Raw genomic sequence first — 26,026 nt, 5'->3', positions numbered from 1 at the left:
TGCTTCCCACACGAGGAGATAGGGCAGCACCCCCAGCCAGGTGTCCCCAGCTAGGCTGCCCTGCTGTCTGAGTGCTTTGCCAGCAGGATGCTGTGGGGCGAGAGCCAGTTCTGGAGTCATGTGGCTTGGGTTTTGTCTCTGTCAATTACACACACACACACACACACACACACGCAGTTTTCAAGAGTGTATATGTATGTACAATATATATACGTGCAGGGACACTCTTGGAAGCTCAGTGCCTTTAGCCTTAAAACGGGGTTAATAATCTTTTCACCCCTGAGGATTGTGGGGATGACTTAAAGTGTCACCGTGGAGCGCCAGACCAAACTGCTGCCTTCCTAGGGGTCTGGGGCCTTTCTGCAGAGACCACTTAAAGTTTTGAGCCTTGTTCGCAGACGTTGGACTCCACAGCTGGATTCCCCCACCCAAGGTGGCCAGCCTAGAAGAACTGAGCTGTGGGCCTCCTTCTGATGGCGGGCACTGGGTGCCGGCTGCCCTGGCACCAGGCTCCGGGTGGCCTCGTGGGAAGCTGCAGGCTGGGCTCCGGCCGGGCTCCAGGGTCGGCGATCCGAGCGCTCTTTTCACTTACTGCGGACGCAGCCGCCGCCGCTGCCGCCACCCCGGCGGGGCTCGGCGCTTGGCCGCTCCCCGGGACCCGAGCCTCGTCTGCGGTGGGCGGGGCGGGCCTGGAGCCCCGCCCCATTCACGGCCTCTGAAACCCAGTTGACGACAAGCTCCAGTCCCAGAAGGGGTCTGCTGTCTGAGCAGGAAGCCGCATCTTCACTGGCCAGCCGGGAGAGGACCTGGGGTCTCGCTGGGCGCCCGATAGACCCTCCCCGGGGACCCGCCTGCCCACACCGCCCCGCGACGCCGGGCGCTCCGCATCAGGTTCTCCAGCCACAACATTACCTGTGGGCTCTCGAATTCCCAGGGTTTCCAGAGGATGCTCGGGCCACCAGCTGGGACCTCGGGGCAACAGTGAGAGGGGCATCCATTCCCCCTTTCTGCTCCTCTCCTCCTGTGCCAGGAGCTCCCCCAGGGGGACGAGCATGGTGGTTTTCCATCGGAGCCCCCTGGCTTGGGACGTCTGAGAAGATGCCTGCTATGAGGCTGTTCACTTGCTTCCTGCAGCTTCTGGCTGGGCTGGCGCTGCCTGCTGTGCCGCCCCAGGTAAGACCCGCTCCCGCCTCCCAGCCTGGGTCCCCTGATCTTCCGACCCTCAGCACTCAAAGCAGGGCGCTCTGAAATCACAGACCCACTCCCAAGAGCTGGCCCTCTCAGGATGTCCACACATTTCTCAGGAGCTAGGCTGGACCACGTCCTCTGGGAGGAGACTTCAGCCTGGGCTGTCCTAGCCTCCAGCTCCAGGGTCCGTCTTGGCGGGGGCAGGGAAGCCACAGGGAAGGGAGGGAGGCTTCCTGTCTGGCCCCTGGAGCCCCAGTGGCTTTGCTAAAAGCATCTCTCCACTAATCCCAGGCGGTCCCGGACTTGTGGTCAGGGTCGAGGCCTGTGACCAGGCAGGCGCCCCCAGGACCTCTGACCTGGCCTGGTGGAGAGGAAGCTGCCAGAAGAGGCCATTGGTGGGGAGGCTGGGCCCTGCCCCCACAAGGGTTCCAGACTGAGCACAGGGCTCCAGGGTGGGCTGGGGGCAAGACAAGAGGTCCTACTGTGCCTTCTTTCCCGGGTGGGTAGCTGGAGGTCCTGAGTGCAGGGCCTGGGGAAGTGAGCAGGGCCCTTTTCCCAGGAGCTGGGTGAGTCTGGCTAGGAGCCAGTTTGGGCAGTGAAATCCTGACAAAGCCAATGAGCTGCCTTCCCACTGCACTGTCCCACTGCCCTGGGAGTCCCCAGCCCCAGCCCAGGAGTGGTGGGCTGGACATTCCCCTGAGGCAGAAGAGCCCCACCGTCCACCACCCTCCTGCCTGCTGCAGGGGTGGCCAGAGGTATAACGTTACCAGCAGCACCAGCTCATGGCGCCACCCTCCAGCCCCTCGGCTCCCACCAGCTGATCACCTCCCCCTGGGCTCTGGCACCCAGCCAAGGCAGGCTGCACAGGGCCCAGCAGGGCTGGCCTGGGGGCTGGGTAGGAGAGAGACCCCAAAGGATTACAAGGTCTTTGAGACACAGAAGGCAAAGGGTTTCCAAAAGCGTCCAGCCTCCCACCTTCTCAAAATGAGGAAACTGAGCCCAGAGTGAGGGCTGGGACGCATCCAAGGTCCAGTGAGGTTTTAGTTATACCAGGAAAGACACAGCTCTGAGACAGGACAGAGTGTGCAGCGGGTAGGAAGGAGCTCAGAAGGTCCTCTATACTCAGCCCCAGGGCACAGAAGCCCAAGGTGGTCTCCCTCATCTCTATACCTTTCTGTCCACAGCAATTGGCCTTATCTGCTGGGAACAGCTCTTCAGAGATGGAAGGTAAGCCTGGGTTGGTACCTGTGCTCACCAAGCCTTCTCCTCCCAAGCTTCTGCAGAGGACGGGAAGGAACTAGCACGGGGTGGGTGCAGGATGATATTAAGTTGGGGAGAGTCTGCAAGCTGGCTGATACCCTAGCTGACAAAGTTGGCAGGGCTTGAGAAATCCCCCTGTTGTTACCCAGAGGCCTAGGGAGCTGTATTATTGGGCCAGGGTCAGCATCCAGAGAGTAGAGCTGGGGCCGATATGTCCAGGGTTGGTCGAGTTGGTTCAGAGCCCCTTCTCAGCATGATGTCACAGGGCAGATAGGGTCTTGGAGGGCAGTGTGGGCAGTGAGTGCCAGGGGCCAGACTGGGGATCTGGGAGCTGGATGCAGTGGGCAAGCAATCAAGAGACTCAGGGAGGAGGGGGGGGACCTTCCCAGAAGCCAGCCCTGGTGGAGCTGCAGAGATCTGACCAGGCCTTTCCATTGATTACAAACAGACAGAACATGAGTCGCACCCTCCCTGGCCGGTCCACTCCCCACCCTGAGTTGAATCAAGAGGGAATCTTCAAAGGGCGAGAAGTTTGCCAAAGAGACATACATGCATGCAGAAGGCAGGAGGCTGATGCCAGACCCACTGCCTTGCTCCTCCCTCCCTGTCTCTCCAAGACACGCAGCGAGGCCACACATCACTGCTAAGGCTTCCCACAGCTCCAAGGGAGAGGGAGCGTGTAGGGACATGCATGGGCACGCGTGTAATAGCCAATGATAGCTGGGAACGGCCTCCCTCTGCTGGCCTGCCTGCCTGGTTGCCAGACTCTCCTAGGTCTGGCCATGCTCCCATGCCTGAATCCCAGACCCCTTTGGCAATGAGAAGGTGGAGAAGGTAGCAGACCCACATCTTACCCTCTCCCTGCTGTGCCCTCTAGGACTGGCACAATATTATGTTCTCTGAGATTTGGGGAAGGACCCATCATCATCTTCCCTCCATGGCCTTTTTGATGCTTTTGGTGTATCAAAGCTACCAAAGAAGCCTGAGCCTCAGTTTCCTCATCTGTAAAATGGGAGCAGTAGACTACATGATATCTAAGGTTCTTTTTCTAAGACTGTAGGGATTCTCTGACTCCATGGAGGAGACACAGGAGTATATATCTCCCAGGGAATCAGGGTGAGGAGGCTTAGCAGGGTTGATTTATTAGGACAGTTCACCTGTCATCTTAATTAGGAGGCCTATATTGTGGCCAAGGGAAGTCCCAGGAGCTTTGGACCCCAGTTATCAAAATCTGAAAATGCCATCCCCTCCCGCCAACCCCAGACAAGAGAAAGCATGGTCTATACTTTGCAAACATGGATGTTGATTTTTACTACTAATATCATGGTAATAGTATTGGGCATTTACTATAATTCTATGCTGAGCATTCGTAGTCTCCACATTATATAGATGGAGAACCTGAGGCTCAGAGAGGCCCTTGGAGTTACCTAAAGCCTTGGACACGCCTAAGTATCCACAGGTCCTGGATGAGCAGGCGTGAGTAGGGCGTCCCTTGCGGCAGGCTGGCCGTGTGCCCCACTAGTGCCTATGGAGAGGACACCTGCCGGGCTCAGGCTGGTGGCCAGCAGCTCTGCCCAGCCCTGTGGCCCCTCCCTCCCCAGCAGCCTCCCCAGGAGCTTGTTCTCAGGATTAAACATTTCCCTCTTGAGTCTCCTCAGTCCTGGCTGGTAGGCAGCTGGAGCCAGTTAGGAGGCTCTCCCACAGGGCTGGTGAGAGATGAGAGCTCACTCGTGGTCCCAGGAGCAGCTCTTGCCAAACGGCCTAGCCCTGGCCCAGAGCCTGACGGGGCCACAGCCTCCCACTCCTCTCACCCCCACCCCTGCCTCTGGAGCAGCTCTGGGGCCAGAGGAAGTGCTCTCAGGAGCAGCTGAACAGAGCTCTTCGTGAGGGGCTCAGCCCACATCTGGGAGTGGTCACCACTCTCTCAGGCGGCCCCTCACCCAGCCAGCCCCCTTTGTTTCTACCACACACCAGACAGCGGCCTCCACAGATGAATTATCCTCTTTCCTCGTGGCTGCCAGGTAAAACAGACCCACCTCATCTCCTTCTCAGCCTTTCCCCAACAGGATCTGGCCATGTGGCCTGGAAAGTGGCAGATTTCAGGGCCCTGTTGATGCAGTCTGTATGGTAGGGTATGGGAGTGAGGAAAGGAAATCCCTTCTTTTGCCGCCAAGGCCCAGCCGCTCTGCTTAACCTGGCTGGGGCCCAAACAGCCCAGCTGGCTGGGAGTCTGTTTGCAGAATGGTAGGGGCTGGGGTACCCCTTCTCTGCTGCTGTCCCCCTCCCTAATGGCTGGTCCCAGGGCAGGACCTTCTATGGCACTTCGGCGGCTGGCTATTCCTCTCCTTATTTATGTTTTAGAAGGCGGAGATTAAACTTTCAGAGTTGCATAGTGCTCATGAAGATTTTAGACTAAACACGCATTCATGAACTAACGACAGGGAGGTGCCCCTCTGACCCTGCTGGCTTCGCTAGGGCTTTGTGGCTGCCTATGGGGACAGGGGCTGTTTCCCATTTGGGGGTTCCGGGAGAATGTCCCAGTGGTCTGGAGAAGTAGGATCAGGGAATCTGGTCCTCCACCATCCCTGGGCCCAGCCCTAGTGCCCTCTAAGCAGACAGGACAGAATGGAGTAGCAGGCGCTCAGATAAGCACGGTTTATTGCCTCTGTGGCCTCCTTGGCCAGCTCCACGTGGACACACCACCTCTTTGGTATTTTCCACCAACTTGCAGCCTTTCCCCAGGGCCTCTGCTAGGGCTGAAGTTTATTTTTCCTCTGAGATTACCCTGAGACTCATGTCCTCGTAGGCTGGACTTCGGCCCCTTCTGCCTCCTAGAAAGGGCCTTGGAAGGAAGTGAGGGGCTGTTAGGAGAGCCATTGCTCTAGGGCAGAGGCTTCAGGGCCCCTGGGTGACCCAGTGTCCATGCCCGCTCCCACCACAGGCAGGATGACTCAGGGTGGGAGACATAGTTCTCTGCCCATGGGCTCATGGCTGGGCTGGGATGTGTGCACGGAATCGCAGACCATCTTTCAGCGCTGGGAGAGACCTTAGCAACCATCTGTTTCCAACCTGCTTCTTCTTCCTCAGATTAGGAAATTGTTATGCCCAGAAAGGTTAAGTGACCTCCCCAAGGTCACACAGCCAGTGTAGGGCCAGTACTAGATGTCAGATCTCCTGTCTCTGGCTACCCACTTCCTGTGAGCCTCTGTTTGGGGCCAGGCCCCAGGCTTTCCCTTGAAGGAACAGTGTCTTTTGAAAGATTCCAGATCAGCCCCCAAAAGCTCCCGGTCCTGACCACCAGGACATTGTGGGGGTCCGGGATGTCCCCGATAATCCTCAGGGAACTATCACCTCATCAATCAGTAATTACTTAGCCTGTGTTTACCGGGTGCTTGGTCCCTGTCCTCATAGAGCCTCTTCAACTTGGTTGTAAAGGAGATAAAAGCTACCAGTGACTGAGATAAGGCAAGCCCTTGGGGCCTAGTTATGCTCAAAGAAGGAACGTCTGTTCATACTAGAGAAGTTGGAGAAGGCGGGGAGGTGGGCCTTGAGAAAAGGGTGGTAGGCTTTGTTGGTTCGGAATGAGAAGTGGTGATTCTGGTAATATGACCTAGTTTGGATCTGGTGGGAAGTGCTGGTCCCGCTACAATGAGGGGTGGGGATGGAGCACATTGCTGAGTGAAGTCTTAGCTGCCTGGCAGAGGAGCTGGCCCGGAGTGGGGCAGAACATAAGGACTCGGGGAAGACTAACCCTCCCCTTGGGACTCTGCAAGCCAATCTCACAGAATCCACAGAACTGTTTTCTGCGGATTCCTCAAAACTGAGGAAGCACCAGGTCAGGCCTGAGAAAGACCCCGCAGGCCTGGGGAGCTGCCAGGGCAGGGTTCTCGAAGCTCCAAGGGCACTAAGGCAGATGTGGGTACCTGAGCTAAGATTAGAGCAGAGAGCTCAGGACCCTGAGGAATTCCAGTCCACGAGAATTTCTGTCTGGCAGATGAGCTAAGGGCCCAGTAGTTTTCCCAGCGGGATCATATCAGTTCAGAACAGAGGGCGCTCAGAAGGCCTGGGGGCTTCCTGGAGGAGGAGATGTGGACTAAACCTGAGGCTGCAGAGCCTAGGGAGCCAGGACTAGGGCTTCCAGGAGCAGGCCCCGCCTGGCCTGACCCAGCTGATTTCCCCCTCGTAGTGGTGCCCTTCCAGGAGGTGTGGGGCCGCAGCTACTGCCGGGCCCTGGAGAGGCTGGTGGACATCGTGTCGGAGTACCCCAGTGAGGTGGAGCACATGTTCAGCCCGTCCTGCGTCTCCCTGCTGCGCTGCACTGGCTGCTGTGGTGATGAAAACTTGCACTGTGTGCCAGTGGAGACGGTCAATGTCACCATGCAGGTAGGGAGGGTCTCCTCCTCATGTCCTGCCTGCCCCATTGTCCACACCCTTCTCAGGGGACCACGGAACCTGCCAGCTAAAAGGGGCCTGGAGAGGGAAGGAGGGCAGGCCAAGGTCACAGGCGTGCCCCTGACTTCCAGGCCTGTGCTCTTACCACCCCGCACAGTGCCCCTCCTCTTGGAGCCCCCGTCCCAACTTTGAGCCCGCCCACCTCCTCCCTTACCCAACTTTGAGCCCGCCCACCTCCTCCCTTACCGGCTTTCCCAAGCTCTCGCTTAGCCCTCCTCTGGACCCAGGATATCTGGTTGAGGTTAGAAAAGACATCTGCTCAGACTCAAGAAGTCCCTGTTCATATCAGTAGCATTTGGTTAGCGTTTGGTACCCTGATCTTTGCTTGGCCACACACACACACACACACACACACACACACACACACACACGGTTTACTGAGCACTTACGAGTAAAGCCAAGTACCATGGTAGGTACTCCACAAATGCTACCTCAACATTCAATCCTTCACGGCAAGTGTTATTCCCATTTCACAAACAAGGAACTTGAGATCAGCGCTCAGCAGGTGGAAGAGCCAAGATTCGAACTTAGGTCTCTCTGACTCCAGAGAATGGCCCCTCTTCCTATGCTGTTGCTATGCCGGTGGCCCTGGGGAAGGAGGGATGAGGCCCCCCTAAGATTCATGTGCAGGTGGGAGGGCTGTTTGCTCCACACTCAGAGCAGAATGAGGGAATAGTCCAAAAGCTGGTGGGAAACAGGGAGTCTGGCCCCCCCTCCAGGAGAGGCTGGAGAGAGTGTTGGAAGCCCATCGGCCACCCCCCAGGCCGAGCATCCAACCTTTCTCTCCCCACAGCTCCTGAAGATCCGTTCTGGGGACCGGCCTTCCTATGTGGAGCTGACATTCTCTCAGCATGTGCGCTGTGAGTGCAGGTAGGTCCTTAGGGAGCGGCAGGGACAAGCCCAATGCACTTGGCAGCCTCAGCCACGTGGTTGCCCATGGCAGCTGCAGGCCACATTTCCTTCCTGGCTGAGGAAGAGCAGGGAAATCAGGGAGCAGTGGCAGCTGCATTTTGTCTCCCCATCAACTGGTTTTTGCCTGGGGAAGTGGTCCCAGCAGCTTGAGCACAGCTGCTGAGAAGCCACAGGGGCAGAGGAGGGCTGGGTCCCTCCCAGACTTGCAGGGGCTCAGGGCACACCATCACCCTCCCCAAGATGGGAGGCAGCTGTCACAGCCCTGGAAGAAACACCTGAGACAGGACATTGCAAGCCTGGGCTTAGTTCTGGGCCAGGCTGGTGCCTGTGGAAGGGGCAACTGGGCAGAGGAGCACAGGGCAGGACAAGCCTTTGTAGGAGGAAGGGGACAGACAGGAAGGAGGTACTGGGGTTTCTTTAAAATTACACCCCACCCAGCAGAGCCTCTGACCAGCACCAGTCTAGCTGCCCATTCCCAGGCCACTCTGAACGTTAATTACCAGGAGGAGCAGCCTGGCACTGCCAACCAGGCCCAGGGAAATAAATGGTCTGAGGGGCTGTACTGATGCCACTGGGCCATGGATCGAAGCACCAGACAAGAGGCCCTAAGCCTTATCCTGAGGCGGGAAGAGGGGGAAAGACTACTCTGTTCCTACCCCCGCTAAGTACTTGATGGGTTTTCTCACTCAGTGTTCAAATGTTCACATTCTCATGCAAAATTTTCTAAGCAAACATTTATCGAGCACCTACTGTATGCCAGACACGGTCATAGATGCTTAGGATACAGTGGTGAGCAAGACAGACAAGGTTCCTACTCTCATAATAACCTCCCAGGGAAGTCGGTTCTATTGTCAGCCCCATTTTACAGATGAGGAAACTGAGGCTTGGTATGATTACATGATTTGCCACAGCTTGTGAGTAAACCCCAGCCTGTGTAACCCCTAGGCCTTCCACTTTTCATGCTATCTCTCATGGCTATTACCACACTTTCCAGGAGCCCCAGTACTGCCTAGGGTCCAGGGCTCTGGCTGCCCTCTTGGACCTGAAGCCAGACTCTTCACTATACCACTGTTGGGGGCCCTGCCTTGATCTGTTTCCTCTGTCTCTTCCAGCCAGGGCTTAGCCTTATAACAACAGCTTGGTAATGAACCCTCCCAGGCACAGTGCTAAACGGTGACCTTTCACATTGCACCTCACCTTTGCCTTCGACAACCACTCTGTTGAGGCCGGCAGGCGAGGACACTAAGGCTCCAGGAGTGTCTCTGACCTGCCCAAGATGACAGAGACATGACCAGGCAGTCCAAGAGGCCCTGGTACCCTGCCCTGGCTCCCAAGGGAGACAGCCAGCCTAGGGCAGCATTCCCTGGCCAGATCGCCCCACCCTCCCACCCCTGTTCCCAGGGAAGACTGAAGCCCTGTCACTTCCAACGAGCTGGCCCACAGGAACACCTTTCTTCTCCCTTCTGGGCCAACAGCCACAGCTCAGAGGCAGAGCCAGGACATTCCTGGTGACTGTGGGGCAGTGCTTACCTCCCCTCACTCCACCCCTCCACCACTCCTCTTGCTGTTGCCTGCAGCGCCACACAACCCCAGGGCAGGGGTGGCAGTTGTGTCCTGACAAGCAGACTTAGCTGGTAGCAACCATCCCCCAGTCCATGGCCTTGCCCCTCATTTACTGTCTTTGAGGAAACGCTGAGTGCACCCTGGAAAGAAGGGCAGGAGCAAAGGAAGGGAGTGAACAGAGAAGGCAGCAGAGAACAGACATACAGTTCACCAGATTTGATGCCAAGAGGCTGAAAAATGCAGGAGGGTGTGCAGAGGGGCGCCAAGACGGAATTCGAACCTCTCTTGATGGAGTCACCGAGCGCAGAGTGGGAGCTCAAGCCCGGAGGTCTCTGACCGCCTCTCCATGCTGCCCCCTAGTGGCTAGAGCACCAACTGCAGAACCAGGACTCCGACTGTTTGAGGGGAGGTGTGAGGGTGGCAGGGAGCCCCCGTTTACTGCTTTCCTGATACTCCCCTGCCCCTCTCTGTCTGTTTTCCCAGGCCTCTGCGGGAGAAGATGAAGCCAGAAAGGTAAGTGGTCTGACTGGGGCACCGGACTGTTCTCCGGCCTGCCAGCCCCTGTCCTAGCATGGGCCCCCCCAGCCACTCTGTCCTGACGCTTTTGGCTTATTGCAGGAGGAGACCCAAGGGCAGGGGGAAGAGGAAGAGAGAGAAGCAGAGACCCACAGACTGCCACCTGTGAGTGTGCGGCGGGGTGGGGTGGGGCCCAGGGATGGCAAGGAGGCTGGGCCAGAGGGGAGCCCCCCGCCAGCATGGGGCAGTGGTGGGGAAGGGGAAAGTAAGGCCCAGAGCAGTCTTGGGGGCCAGAACAGGGAGCTGCCGGAGATTCTAGGGCCCAGGAAGCCTCAGGGGACCTTGGTTCTCGTCCTGACTTAGCCCAAGTCTCTGTGTGGCCTGGAGCAAGTAATGTCACCTCTCTGAGCTTAGTATTTTTCTCTGTAAAGTGAGGGGTCAGGGGCCCACCAAGCAGTTAGTCATTCTAGAAATATTCACCAAGCACTTACTGTGTGCCAGTTACACCAGTGAACAAAACAACAAGATTCTTACTCTTAAAAGCTTACCTTCCCGTGATTAAAAGTCCAACAGCTGAAACCGTACCCAGGGCTACTTCCTAGTGGTCCTGGGGAAGGGGCAACTGCCCACTAGTTCCCAGACCACTATGCACGCCCCCCGCCCCGCCCAGGGCACCTAGGAGTCCACTGGCTTCCTCTTTCCCTCTCAGTGTGACCTGCCCACCTTGGCTTCACACATGGAGGCCCAGCGTGGAGTCCAGGCCTGAGTGTGGCTGGGAGAGGATTAGAAAAGGGAAAACCCAAATCTGTGAGTAAATTGTAAACATAAAATATTTCATATCTACAGTAACTCAGTCACATTGAGTTTCCTCCCAGCTCTAAGCTCCAGGGAATTATTTCATGCCGTGGGACTGGAGCTGACCCATGTCTTACCCCATGGGCCCACACCTTCATGAGCAGAGACTTCCACCCCACTCCACAAAGACAGGGTTCCAGGGAAGTTGGTCTCCCTGAAGGTGTGTGGCCCTCATTTCTCCCCTGGGCCCAGCCAGCCCCAGATAGAAAGCATCCAGTTGCTCCATCTGCCAGGGCAGCAGTCTTCAAACGTCTTATTTGGAAATCTCCTGAAAGAGTTTCAAAAACCCATGTGCTCCCTTGCTCATTTTTAAGTTAACATTGAACTTTTCTATCAAAATTGTAAATAATTGCAAAGCATATCATTTCTCGCATGTTAAAATATTAATATTTTAATATAAAGCCCTTATATAACTCTTCAGATGTATCCTATAAAATAAGGCATCCTAATTTAATACCATCATCCACTTTAATATATATACATACATATATATATATATTTATATATATATATAAAATGGGGGTGCCAAAAAATGTATACATATTTGAAGAAAGGAAAAAGCTATTAACATTGTATTACTCAATATATACCGGGAACAAAAGATGAATACAAGTCACATTTGACTTGTGCAATTACAAGAGGTACTCAAAGTGGTTACCACTGTGTTTCCCTGAAAATAAGACCTAGCCGGACCATCAGCTCTACTGCGTCTTTTAGACCAAAAATTAATATAAGAACCAGTCTTATTTTATTGTAATATAAGACCAGGTCTTTATAATATAATGTAATGTAAGACTGGGTCTTATATTAATTTTTGCTCCAAAAAATGCATTAGAGCTGATGGTCCGGCTAGGTCTTATTTTCGGGGAAACACAGCATCAGCGTCCAGACACTTCTGATTATGGCGAACTACTGCTTGAGCAACGTTGACCAAAGTGTCCACTTGTTATACATTTTTTGGCACCCCATATATAAAATATATACATGAATACTCTCCTTTAATAGTAGTTGCATATTTACATTGCTTCTTTTCTCCTTGAACTTGTATTTCCATTTCACTTCCCCCACAGAATTTCAGCCTAACATAATCTTTTTAACATTCAAAAGTCTTTTGTATATCACCATGTCACATGTATCTGCCACAACAATGGTATATAAATTTGAATTATTTTAAATTTCCTGTGAACATAAAACTCTAAATTTTCTCCTGGAATGAATCTTCACAATAATTATTAGTAGTGGCAACTGATCAAAACAGCACAAATGCATTATATTTTAATAAATGTTAAACATAAAAGTACAACCAATCTCATTGGGAATACTTCTCAATGACATGGATGTGGCTGCCTCTTTTCAATTAGTTAATGAACCTGTTAATGAATGTTACCTCCTGCCAGACTAAAGGTTCAGCATTCATTCGATTCCTGTTCATCATTTTTTATAGACGAAAGGGTTGAGAAACCATGTTCACATAAATAAATAAATGGGACTAAATGTTACTTAATCACTTGAACTTATTGACGTAAGGACCGTCCAAACCTGTAGAAAATTTTTATGAGTTTATTTGAGCCAAACTGCTGACAATTGCTGGGAAGCAAAATCTCAACGGATTGAGAAAATGCTCCAGAAAATGGCACTTTTGCAGCTTACTTTATACATTAGAATCAAAGGAGGAGACATAAGGAAGGTTACATGAAATTCATTGGTGGTAGATTAAGGGGGCAGGAGAAAGCGAAGCAGGGATTGGATAAAAAGCAGAACGGAAAGAGACATATTTCTTTTACATTGGTGGGTACAGGATAGTTAATAATTAATATTTACAGCTCATAGAGATGGTATGTGGGCTTCAAGATAACAATGAGGGGTTCTATGGTCCTGTGCTCTGGTGAGAAATGCCCTGAGGGGTTTGGAAATGGAGATTACTTTGACATTTCAAAGGTATGTTATCTTAGATGCAAAAAGACAATAGACAAGCTCACTTTTACTTCATCAAGGAAGCTACTGGTCTAGGACGTGACTACCTGCCGTGACCGCTTTTAGTTAGGGATTTTTGTGTTTAGACGATCCTGTTTGGTTACTTTCCATGTCTGAGTTTGTAGGGCCTGCCATTCTGGCCTCCCCTGAGCTTGTCAGGTTTAGTATGTGGACCCTTTTTCGTCCACAAACTCCTTGCAAGTTATTTGCCAAAAACCTCAAGGTGATCTGCTAACAAAAAACTACTTCTCATGACATATTAGCTGACAATTCAGTTAAGTTGTTCCTCAGTTTTGTTGAAAGCAAAGACTTGGAAACTACCTGACTTGTAAAAGGCTTGTACCTACACCAGTATCTCAAGTTGTTCTTTTGTTCAGTGTCCCCCACCACCACCCCAATACTTTTGCCTTGGGGCAAAATACTATCACAGGATTCAGAATGGGCAGGATGCTTCCTTTTAAAGGGAAAAAGGCAATTGTGAACTCGCAAGATGGTGGGGAAGATCGTGGGGAAGCAGACCTCTAAAACACGTCATTTTCAGGTGGAGTACATGAGGCTAAAAACAGATTTCTTTAAAACCATCAATACTCATACACACCTTGGACAATCTTCATGTACATCTAAGGGTACCTGTACCCCCGTTTGAAGGCTGCTGTCCTAGAGTAACCAGAAGTATTAGTGCCTGTAGCTAACTAAGTTCATGTCACTGATAAGCTGTGTGACCTTGGGCAAGTTTCTTAACCTCTCTGAGCTTCAGTTTCCTCATCTGCAAAAGGATGATAACAGTGCTTCCCTCATGAGATATTGTTAAGGGTAAATGAGAGAGTGCTTAACACAGGACTGGGCACCTGGGTATGTGATTGGTGAAGGGTAGCTCCTAGCTTCTTATTGGCCTTGGTGCAAGCAGAGATCCAGGCGTGCTGCAATTTCCCCATGCTCCCTGTCCAAGCTTCCCCTCTGGGTTTGTTCCCCCTCCCATAGGAGGGACCCCACCCTCTGCAGTGTGCTGACACAGATTTCTGTGTTTGGTTTCTGGCAGGTGCGGCGATACTGTTCCCCGGAGGTAACCATCCCCTCGGAGGAGAGACCCCACACCTGGCTCGTGTATTTATTACCGTCACACTCTCAGTTACCTCCCTGCTGGCACCTGCCCTCTATTTATTAGCCAATTGTATCCCTGCTGAATGACTCTCGCCCCATCCAAGATGAGGGGCAGGGAGGGACAGGACCCTCAGGAATTCAGTGCCTTAAGCAGAACGAGAGAGAAAGAAGGCAGCCATGGACCCGTGTGTATTTCAGCTTGGCAAGAAGCAAGGCATGTGGCTTTATGAGGGGCAAGCCAGACCCCAGAGGCCCTGGGGGTCTCCAAAGGGCTGGAGAAGGAAGACGCCGAGGAACACCGCCTGTTCTTGGGCCTTGGTTTCTGCACAGACAAGCAGCCCTGGCCAGGGTGGGAGTGGAGGAGCCTGCTCCGGCCCTGACGGAGTGGGAAGGCAGGCAGGGGGTGGAGGGGTCCTTTGGCTTCCTCTTCCTGGCAGCAGCTCTGCACCCTGGAGAGCAGAACATTCAGCTCTGAAGAACACTGGTTGCCTGGGGCCTTTGCCACTCCTGGTCCCCTACAGTCTCTCCTCACATCTTGCCTCTGCTTGTGCTGGGACATTGTTCTCTTGTTCTATGGCCAAGGCATCACCATCCTGCCCCTCTCAGGGACACAGGCAAAGAGTGGGCCCCAGGCTGGGCATGGAGCAAGGTGCTCTGCGTGGCTGTCTGACTGCCAAGTCAGATTCTCTTGAATAAAGTATTCTAGTCTGGAGTCAGCTTCTCCAAGGGAGCGTGTCTGCCACAGCCGTGAGCAACAGCAGAAAAAGGAAGCAGGATAGAAAAAGGGCTCATGGGTTCCAAAGCAGCCCTCAGGGTGGCTCTGGCCTCTCTTATAGCTTCCTGGGGTGCCTTCTTCCCAGCTGCTTTAGGCAAAACCCTAAAGTCCACTCTTTGCATAATGAGGGGTTCCCAAGATATAGTCTTAGACCCAAAGTTGGGGGGCCCTGACCCCAGCCACCCTTGAATACCCTCAAATTCAAGAGCATAGACCCCTTCCCCTCCCCCCAGGGCCACCCCATCCTCCACCCCCACTAGACCCTGAGTGAATGGGGCTCTCTGGGTCCTGGCCCCAGGGGACTGAAATGCCCGTCTCTAGCCTACTCAGGCTGCTGAGTACAGGGATCTGCAGAGGCTGCCTCATTTCTTCTTCCTTTTACCTCCCATCTTCCTCTGCCTTCCTCCTGAAAGTCTTGGCATGAAATGAGAAAAATGGTTTTTCTTTACTTTTTTCAATCCAAATCTCTAGTACTATCAGATTCCCATCCACCTCTTACCCACATAGTGCCTTGTTTTATTGTATGGGTTGTGGGAAGGGGAGTTCCCTATTCTCTCTCTTTGCAGGCTGCTCAGGACAAACCCACCGGGGCCCAGGGGCAGGCCTGCCTCAGGCTTTGGAGGGAAGCCACGGACAGTCCAGTGGGGTGGGTGGCCCTGCTGAGGCAGCTGCCCTTGGCAGTCCGTTCACTGATGCCTGGCCCCCCTGGGAGACACTCTGGTGAGAATACACTTCTGGCTGGTGATCACAGATCGGGGTGTGGGCCAGCCCCAGGAGACCTTTTCATTTGCAGGGGGTGCAGGGGTCTGGTGTCTTCTCTTCCTAGCGGCAGGATCCAGTGGGGAATAAAACACACGAGGACTTGCTCTCACAGAGCTTGTATTTGAGTGGAGAGACAGACCATAGTCATGTGTTATAGGGTCTTAGGTGGACTTGATTGTTGCTCAAATTGGTGACTGGACTTACGGCTGAGGAAAAAGGGGTCTTGAGTACCCCAAACTTTAAAACAAAGCAGAAGCAGCTTGGGGCTGGATGCAGCTGCCTGTGGGATTTGTTAAGAGTTGACTGAAGTAATTCTGCTGGGCCCAAACATCACCCAGCACCCATTCCTCAGTCTCCATGAGCAGAAGACCAGGAAGGAGGAAGGGGGGGTGGGGAGGTCACTGGAGACCTGGGTTACTGGTCCCCCCCCCCTCTCTAGAGCTGGCTTTGCCATTCAGATCAGGCCACGTGCCATCTGAATTAGAATTGAGGGAAGTACAGAACTGAGGAGTGACAGAGGACAAAGAGAGGGGATACTGTGAGACATCCAAGAAGAGTTTCCCATGGGCCACGTGGACATGGTGAAAGGTGAATGGCCATGAGCAGCCTTGCCCGTGTTCTCCCAAGAGGGAGGCCTGCGAGTGAGGAGACACCACAGGCTATAGGCTGTGGGTACAGGGTAGGAGACATAGCTGAGTGGGGAGTATCAGATGTAGAGCTAGAAAAGGCACACAGCAGGGGACAGTGCTGTGGGGTGGCCCTCTGCTGCGCCCGCAAGGGATTGGCACCTGGATGTGTGTCATGCTAGACGCAGTCACAGCCAGAGAGGAAATGGCCATAGCTAAGAGAAACTTTGCCCCAATTTCTCCTTCCTGACCTCATGTGAAAGAAGAGAAAGGGACTGTGGAGAGGGAAGTGGGGAGGAGTGCAAGGGCAGACTGTACCCCTCCCTGCTCCCTGGAGCCAAAGCCAAGTGCTGCCTGGAGGAGGGAGAGGTGTTAGACTCAAATTGGATGGACCAGCCTAGATGGGGCTGAACCTTTAATAAATTAAAGTGACAGGAGCATTAGAAGATCTGCCCAAAACACCATTAAGAGACAAGAAAAGGAGAATCAACATAGTTCATCTAGAAACAATGATGAGAGAGAAAAAAACTGGTTTGTTTGTACTTCCACTGTTTGCTCAATAAGCAAGCTACACGTGTAAACAAAAAAATTAATAAGAAAATATCTTATTGCCAACATGTGATTCCTGCACATTAGAGATGGCCTTGAATTGTTTGACATTCCTTCCCCCGAGAGGGGAGGGAGGTCTCTGTTCCTTCCCTTTGAATCTGAGTTGACCTGGGTCTGCTTTGATCAATAGAATATGGCAGAAAGGACCCTATAATAGTTCCAAGTCCTTGGAGCCCTGAGCTACCACATAAGACGTCCAACTACCATGAGATCACCATGTTGGAAGGAAGCCCAAGCTAGCCATATAGAGGTAGAGAGAGAGAGAGAGAAAGAGAGAGAGAGAGATGCATTGTCAACCTTCAGTTGTTCTAGGCTCCCAGCCTTTATAGTCATCTAACAGAAGCCCCAGAGACCCATGGAACAGAGATAAACTGTGTATTCTTTGATTTCCTAACCCACAGAATCATGAGATATAATAATAACAAATTGTTTGGGGGCAGTTTTTTTATGCAGCAATAAATGCTGAATGGAAAATAAGGAAAGGCGATGAGTCAGGATTTGAGGGAAGTTCCTTCAGACCAGGAGGTCACGAAGGCCTCTCTGTGCAGGAGACATTTGAGGTAAAGTTCAAAAGACAAGAAGGAGTTGAGCATATGAAGGTCACTCCAAACAGAGGACAAGAACACTCCGAACAGAAGACACAGCTGATGCAGCAGCCTTCGAAGGAATCCCAGTGTGGCTGGAGCATGATGGGCAAGGAAAGAAGGGACATGAGACGTGATGTTAGAAGTAGGCAGGGGCCAGACCAGGGAGGGCTTTGCAGGGTAAGGAGTTTGAATTTTGTTATAATGTGGAGGAAACTATTGGAGGGTTTCAAGCAGAGGAATGAAGTGATAGTACATACATTTTTTAAATCACTCTGCCTTTTCTGTGGAGAATGGATCCTAGGAGCACAAGGCTAGAGGTACAAATATCACTTATAAGGCTGTAGCAGATCCGGGCAACCAACTAAAATGGCTCTGTCTAGGAAGAAGTACTAGGGATGGAGAGAAGTAGAGAGTTTGGTCTTAATTATGCATGTGGGCTGCTTACCCTGATCATTCATTCACTCATGAGCATTTTTTGAATCTACTAGGACCAGGCAATTTGTAGTACCATGTTTCCCTGAAAATGAGACCTATCCGGACAATCAGCTGTAATGCATCTTTTGGAGCAAAAATTAATAAAAGACCTGGTATTATATTATATTACCCAGTATTATCATATTATATTATATATTATATTATATTACATTACATTATATTATATCCCTGTCTTATAGTAAAATAAGACCATGTCTTATATTAATTTTTGCTCCGAAAGACACATTAGAGCTGATGGTCCGGCTAGGTCTTATTTTCTGGGAAACACGGTAGATGCATGTGGGTGGGAGGGAGGCAAAATATATTAGCCTGTGAAAGTCTTCCAGTTTCCCCACTTACTGAAGAAAATCACATTCTATGAAAAATAAGGAGCAAAGGAGAGAGGTCTTGGCTGAAGAGCTAAGTTGATTTACCTGAGGATTAAGAGAAGGCAAGCTAGGAAGAGGAAATAAAAGACCTCAAGGCTAGAATCTAGAGAAAGAGGTTGGGGTTTTGTTGTGGAGCTTCTGATGATTTGGGGAGTAAAGGAAGGGTTTGGGGAAGTGTGCGACACTTCCCTATGTTGAAGGCCCTAATGTTCTTTGAGAGATGCTCACTCAGTGAGATGCTAGGCAGACACCAAGTCTAGTGGAACACCTAGATTAGCTAGGGTTACACAGAGGTAGATGAGGTATTGTCTCTGACCTTAAAAAGTTTGTCAGATGAATCTGATATGCACAGGTGATTACAAAAGAAGGAAAGAAGGCCACGTAGCTGAAGCAAATGCAGATGCAGTGCTACTGAAGAAATCTGAGATACCTGAGATGATTTGCACATGGGGAAATCAGGGCTGGCTTTGCAAAGTCGGTGGTATTTGAGCTGCGACTTGAGTAGGCAAGATCGAATGTGGGGAGTTGGCTGAAGAAGGCGTGCTAGACAGAGGCAACCCATTAACAAAGACGCGGAGGTGGAAAACCCATAGCTTTATAGGGATTATCAAATGGTTCCGGTTGGCTGATGCTTACGGTATGTGAAACAGACGAGAGCTGGATAAGACTGGAAGGTAGGCTGGGCCCTGCCTAACATGTTAGGCAGTTAGGGCTTTGCTAGGCAGTGGGAGGCACTGAAATTTTTTAAGCAGGAAATTTTTTAAGGCAGGAGAATGACATCTTGGAATTCAAGGCTGAAGGAAAATTGATAGATAATCCGTTTCTACCTCCTTATTTTACAAGTGAAGAAGCTGAAGCGCAGGCTTGTCCAAAGCCATGAAAGTTAGGTGAGCCAGAATTTGAAAAGAGGCCAGTAAGCGACTTAAGTGGAATTGAACCCAGATTTGTCTCCAAAGCCTGTGCTCTCTACCCCTCACCACATTGTCTCCTCCTCAGGATGGAGAGCAATGCGGAGTAGGAGCGGAGGAGAATTCTGTCTGCTCCAAGCTAAGAAGCAAGCCAGACATCTGCGACGTGGGTTGAATGAGTGGACAGAAGAGGCCCCTCTACAAACTCTGGTGGGAAATCAAGGCTCCAGACAGGGCGGTGACAGAACAGAGCCTTGGTATGAAAAGGTGGCTGTCTGTCAGCACCAGAGCCCAGCAGCTGTTTTCCTAATGAAGGCTGACCCTTCCCTTTCCTGAGGGAAGACTGGAGTGCTCTCCCGCCCCTTGACAGTGGCTGTGACTGAGGCTAATGAGGATCTGGCCGCTGCTAGCAGTCTGTGTGCCCCACCTCAGAGGTCATGGGGCTCCAGGCCAAAAAAGATAGTGTGTTTCTAGTCCCTGAAGTAACTTCATTGTCACGGAAACCACCAGGCAGGACAGTCAGTCAGGGAGGAGGTTGAGTGCCTCCCCATTGAGTTGGGCCCATTGCCTGTTCTTCTCACTGACAGGGTGACAGGGAGGGGGTTCTGCCGCCATATTGACCTCTCATTGAGGCGCTCTGGAGACTCCGCTCCTGTCCTCAGCTGGACTCAGAGTGGGAGAGATCCCCACCGCATGCTCTAAGTCTCCCCCGTTTCCTTTTCTCTCGTCTACCGCCCCTGTCCCCACCCACTAGCAGTCAGCCTGGGCCACCCACGAGTTACCAAGTGGGTAGCCCAGTAATGGAGGCTTTGTGCTCACACAGCCCCCCGCTGACAGTGCTGGGTGTTTACAGACATACAACCACCTGACACCCCCAGCAGGGGTCTGAGATTTAGACTGTAATGGTGATACCCTTCTCTCTCCGAGCTCTTTATCCCTTTCAAAGCTGTCTCTACCACAATCCTCTTTTGAAGCCCAGGAAGCTTCTCACTTGCCAGACAAGCTGGAAAAAGTACTGTGAGGGTGAGAAATCTGCCCAAGAATTTCAGCCCCTGAAGGTCAGGGGGCTGACAGCTGGCCACGGCTGCTTGCTGGCTGGCTGCCGCAAGGCTCTGATTCACTTGTGGAACCAGGGACAGCCTTGCGAGGTCACAGAGGTCATCCTGCAGGAGCCGATGGCCCCATCATAACCTGGGGCCCGTCCTGGAGCTGTCCTCCTGGGTCAATCCGGAATTTAACTTGTCACTAGACATGGGGAGACGGAGAAGGAAGTAGGACTCCACTCACAAGCAAGTCCCGAGACTCTGGGTGCCCTTGGGATCCTTCTTTAGAAACCAACTCTGGCTGATAGAGATGAGCCCCAGCAGCCAAGGCTCCATATGGGCTGTTCATCGAGAACCTTCATCTTGCTGTATGTGTAGACCCCCTGCCATCCCCGCCCCTTTCCCTGAGAATACAACGTTCCAAGCTCTCAGGAAAAGACTAATTGTTATGTGGCTATAATAACCAGTAACTCTTGAACCAGTCATAAACCTGGTTTACGTGACCACTTGTTTCAGTAACCCTGCTCCTGAAACCCTGTGCTCAATCACCTTCTGAAAATAACCAGTCAGCAACAGCCTCACTCAATTGACTGTTCTTCTAGGTCAACCAGCTCCTAAATACTCTGAAAGTTGACCCATGCCTGAACGCCACGCTTCCCCAAAGCCTGTATGAGGTCTGTCTGCCTTGCTCAGAGATGGTGCCTTGCAAATACAGCTCTCCCTATGTAAGCAAGCAATAAACTCAGCCTGTTTCAGATATTGAGTGGTTACATCTTTCTTTATTACTTCCTTCCCTAAATCTTTCTTGTAGTCTATCACAAATTCTTCCAAACTCCAGAGAACGAACAATACACTTTCTTCAGCTTTGGTATAAAGTTGACCTAAACTGGGGCCAGAAGCCCCTTCCTTCGTATTTCTCTGCTTTGCCCCAATATCCCAGCTCCACCCTGGGCCCATAAAGCATACACAAGACAAATAAACCTCTCTTTTGATAAAGTGAATCACTCCCCTTGGCATAATTTTATCACGTTGCATTATGTCAAAAGACTCCCTCCTCCCACCACCTCCAAGCACGAAGAAAGGGAGGAAGGAGACGTGCTGCAAATATCCTGCACTTCTGATATCAAAATAAGATTGTAATATACTTGTTATTTTATAACTTGCCTTTATAACTTAATATTTTGTAGACATTTCCCCATGACATTATTCTTCTTCAATAAGATTTTTTAAAGTACTGACTTGGCATTGCGTCACTTGGCTATCCCATAATTTGATTAATTGACCTATTGTTGGATTTTTAGGTTCTCTTTTTTTGTTGTTACAATAAACAATGCTACAATGAACATCCGTGTGGATATGTCTTTGTGTATAGAAACCTCTCCCATCACGAAAATAACAACAGCTACAAAAATCAAACCCATCCCTCAATTGCACAGTCTCCCTCCAGATGCCTCCCTATCTTGGGCTTCAGATCCACGTTTTGAGAGTTATCTACACTTTCATTCTCTTTCTTGGCATTTCCTCTCACTACCATAACACAGCCCTGCGAAAGTGATTCCAGGAATTTCCACGGTGCCACTCAGCATTTCCAGTTTTCACATTACTCAGCAGTACATGTAGTTCTTAGAATTAAACCAGTCCTTTCCTCAGCCTGGGAGCCTCCATGACGTCTGACGTCTGCCCACCTTTCCAGCCTCATCTATGCCATGCCCTCTGTTTCTTTAAGGTGAAACACACTTGTCTTTTCTTTGTGCCTGAAATCTGTGCTGCTCCCTCAGGACCTTTGCTCATGCTGTTTCCTCTGCCAGGAAATCCCTCCTCCATTTCCACACCCAACCTCTCAACCTTGCTGACTAACAAGCATGCATCATCCATAACTCAGCTCAAAGGCACTTCCTCAGGAAAGCATCCCAAACACCCCTCCCCATCAAACCGGGTCTAGTACACCAGTAGGGCCTTATGAAGCACGCTTTACTTCCTCATGGCACCAGTCACTATATCCTGAAAAAAATAATGATCTCATCATATGTATATAATTTAATATGTACTTTTTAAAGATTAATTTTAACATTACAAATAATATACCAATTTATTTTGTTCTTTAGAAACGTAGAACATCGTAAGGATTGTAGAGTTTTATTTGAGCACTGCCTGCTCCCTTTCCCAAGTCCATCCAGGCCGCTGCCTTCACTCCCTAAATAACACCAGTGTCAGGAGCTCAGTGTGAATCAGCATAATGGTCCAGGGCTTGGGGCTTGGAGCCAAACTGCCAAAGTTTGATTCCTAATGCTCCCCCTTTCTAACCGTATAAGCTTACGCAAATTAGGTAACCTCCATTGGCCTTACCGGTAGTTTTATCATCTGTAAAGTAAGGATTAATAACAGTAACTAATAGTGTCGTTCTGGATTGACATAGGATGTTCCATGTTAAGAGGTGAGGATAGTGCCAGGCCCATAGTATGTTAGTTATTACCCTAGTGCTGAGTCGATGTTAGCTATAACTGTTTGTGATGTGTTAATGTTATGTCAACTTGACTGAGTCATGGGGTGCCCAGATATTAAACATTATTTCTGTGACAGTGTTTCCAGATGAGATTAGCATTTTGAATAGATTCAGTAGAGCAGATTGCCCTCCCCAATGTGGGTATCGTCCAATCCATTGAGGGCTTATAATAGAACAAAAATGTGCAGGAAGGGAGAATCTGCTCTCTCTTCCCGGTTGAGCTGGGACATTGATCTTCTCTTCCCCGTGGTCTGGGACTCGTACCCCATTGATGCTCCTGGTATTCAGGCCTTCAGACTCAGATAGGAACTATGCTGGAGGCTTTTCTAGCTCTCCAGCCTGCAGGCGCAGATCGTGGGTCTTCTGGTAATAAGAAATGTATCTATCTATTCACCTATCCATCATCTATCCATCTTACTGGTCCTGTTTCTCTGGAAAATCCTGACTAATGTACTATAATAAATAGATAATATATAAATAGTATTGTTCTGTATGTGTACTTTAAAAATACAAATATAAATGACATATTGTAGGCAGCATTTGGGAACTGACTGTTTTTACTCAAGAATATGTTTTGGAGATCTCACATGTTTATACACATAGATTTAGTTCTGGTTCATTCCTTTTAAATGCTGAACAATAATAATAATAATTCAATATACAAATGTATATCACATACATTTGTATATCACATTTTATTCTTTGTTATATTGATGTTCCATAAAATATTGAATTTGGAATTTTTTCCAATTTTTTGATATTGTAAGCAATACTACAATGAATATCGATACATATATCCTTATGTAGCTGAGTGTTTTCTAGATTAAATATCTAGAAGAATTGATAGGTCGTAGATTATGTATATTTTCACTTTAAATGGTTCTGATAAATCACCCTCTAAAATGATCTAATTTACATATCTTTCCCCACCAGGAATATTTAAAAGGTACTTTCTACCTGCAGATCATGCTGATATTCTTCACATTTCCTTCTAAAAATTTGTGGGATTTTTAAATTTAGAATTTTAAACTTGGATTTCTTTTTGTATATGATGTGAAGTAGGGATCAATTTTCTTCCATAAGTCAATTTTCCCAACACCTCTCATGAAGAATTCATCCACTGGTTTGAAGTGCCTTCTTTATCCTAAGTCAAATCTCCCTACATGCACAAATTTGTTTGAGGGCTCTGTTCTATTCTTATCTATTTATGTGCACAAATGCCACCTGTTTTAAAAATTGCAGCTTTATAATATGTCTTTTAATCTGGTAAGGCAAGCTTCTAACCCCCACCGTTTGTTCTTTTTCAAGAGGCTATTGTTGTGTGTGTGTATATATATGTATATATACATATATATATATATATCATTAAAATGACATGAGATACTATATATCGATATGTCTATGTGTTTATTATTGGTTTTCTCCATTAAAATGAAGCTCCATGAAGGCTTTTTCCTTTGTGTTATTCACCACCATACTGTCATTGCCTAGAACAGAATCAGATCCATAGTAGGTCATCCATAAGTATTTGTTAAGTGAATGAATACACATGAATTTTGGAAGCAAGTTTTATGAAAAGTCCTTTTGGTATTTTTATTGGAATTGCAATGAAGTTTTCAATTAATTTGGGTAGAATTGACATCTTCGCAATGGTTGTCATCCCATTACTGAACACAACACATCTCTCTTTTTATTTGGGTCTTTCAATACAAATTTATTGTTTTCTCCCTGAATGTCACATATTTCTAATTAGTTTATTCCTAAGTATGTCATAGTTTTTGTTACTATGGCGAATAGGATTTTAAAATTACTACATTTTCAAATAGTTATTGCTGATGTATAGAACTCTTGATTTGTCAATATTGATCTAGTGTCTGGTCACTTTGCTCAACTCACCAATTATTGCTCTGGGTTTTTCAGGTGGATAGTCATATCATCACAAATAATGAGAATTCGGCCTCTTCCATTCCAATCTTTAAACCTCTTGTTCCTTTTACTTTCTTTTTTTTCTTTTTTAAAAGATTTTATTGGGAAAGGGGAACAGGACTTTATTGGGGAACAGTGTGTACTTCCAGGACATCTTTCCAAGTCAAGCTGCTGTCCCTTCAATCTTAGTTGTGGAGGGCGCAGCTCAGCTCCAGGTCCAGCCGCCACTGCCAGTTGCAGGGGGTGCAGCCCACCATCCTTTGTGGGAGTCGAATTGGCAACCTTGTGGTTGAGAGCCCGCACTCCAACCAACTGAGCCATTCCGGAGGCAGCTCAGCTTAAGGTGCCATGTTCAATCTTAGTTGCAGGGGGCGGAGCTTACCATCCCTTGCAGGAAATTGAACTGGCAACCTTGTGGTTGAGAGCCCACTGGCCCATGTGGGAATTGAACCGGCAGCCTTCAGAGTTAGGAGCATGGAGCTCTAACTGCCTGAGCCACTGGGCCGGCCCCTTTTTAATTTCTTATTGTGTAAATTGCAGCTTTCAGTGTATTGTTGAGGAGTAGAGGAATTGGTTCATTTCTGAGTATAGCATTCAATATAGGTCAACGGACGCTGCAGTAACAATCCCAACATCTAGTGGCTTAACACAATAAAAAAATTATTTCTCACATTTCATGTCCAACACAAGTCATGGACCAGGGAGGAGTTCCTTATTGCTGTTTCTCAGAGGCTCAGGCTCATGGAAGCTCTGTGCCTCCACGGACATGTTCTTCTACAATGAGTAGGGCAGAAGGAAGGGGCAGTTGAATTATGGACTGGCTTTTGAAGGTTCCACCCTGAAGTAACTCATGTTCTGTCCACTAGCATTTCAAAACAAGTTCACTGGTCAAACCTAACTTCCAATGGGGTAGAGAATGAGATCCTATCATATGACAGAAGGCGAACAGGCCAGTGGTAATGCTTCTAATGCTCACCATTACATATGGTGTAAGTTACGTTCATCACATATGCTCTGAGCTTCTGGTAGATAACCTTTATCAAGTTAAGAAGTAAGTTCATGAGTTTGTTTAGATTTTGTTAAAGAGTTTGTCCTTATCATGAACGTTAAATTTTATCAAATGATTTTATGCATCTGTTTGAGTACAGATGTTATTTTTCTCCCTTAATTTATTAAGGTATTTATACATGTTGTTTCTCTGCCCAGAATGTCATTCTCCACTACCCTCTCCAAACACTTTTCTTGGTTAATTCCTTCTTATTCTTCAGGGCTCACTCATTCATTCAGCAAATATTTATTGAGCAATACTATGTGTTAGATGTTGCTCTAGGCACTTGGTGTATGTACATCGGTGAACAAAGCAGATAAAGGTCCTTCCCCCTGCCCCCATTCCCACTCCTAACCCCCTCCCCATTCCCACTCCTAACCCCCTCCCCATTCCCACTCCTAACCCCCTCCCCATTCCCACTCCTAACCCCCTCCCCATTCCCACTCCTAACCCCCTCCCCATTCCCACTCCTAACCCCCTCCCCATTCCCACTCCTAACCCCCTCCCCATTCCCACTCCTAACCCCCTCCCCATTCCCACTCCTAACCCCCTCCC

At 49.6% G+C, this 26,026-nt stretch overlaps 1 protein-coding gene across 2 annotated transcripts; it reads left to right on the top strand.

The window, feature by feature from the left end:
• Nucleotides 1-686: 686 nt before the first annotated feature.
• PGF (placental growth factor) lies at nt 687-16,457 on the top strand. Of its 2 annotated transcripts, XM_081048508.1 has the most exons (7): nt 749-1,173; nt 2,373-2,415; nt 6,635-6,831; nt 7,694-7,770; nt 9,859-9,888; nt 9,994-10,056; nt 13,760-16,457. In XM_081048508.1, the coding sequence occupies exons 1-7, from the start codon at nt 1,099-1,101 to the stop codon at nt 13,785-13,787; spliced, it is 513 nt and encodes a 170-aa protein (XP_080904634.1). In that variant the 5' UTR covers nt 749-1,098; the 3' UTR covers nt 13,788-16,457. The 2 variants fall into 2 exon arrangements, with proteins under 2 accessions (XP_080904635.1, XP_080904634.1); XM_081048509.1 differs by lacking the exon at nt 9,994-10,056 and having other exon boundaries at nt 687-1,173.
• The last annotated feature ends 9,569 nt before the right edge of the window (nt 16,458-26,026 follow it).

Source organism: Rhinolophus hipposideros, assembly GCF_964194185.1.
Source record: "Rhinolophus hipposideros genome assembly, chromosome: 5".
NCBI classification, from domain to species: domain Eukaryota; kingdom Metazoa; phylum Chordata; class Mammalia; order Chiroptera; family Rhinolophidae; genus Rhinolophus; species Rhinolophus hipposideros.
The sequence above is the reverse complement of the archived record's forward strand: the minus strand, read 5'-3'. Positions and strand labels throughout refer to the sequence as shown.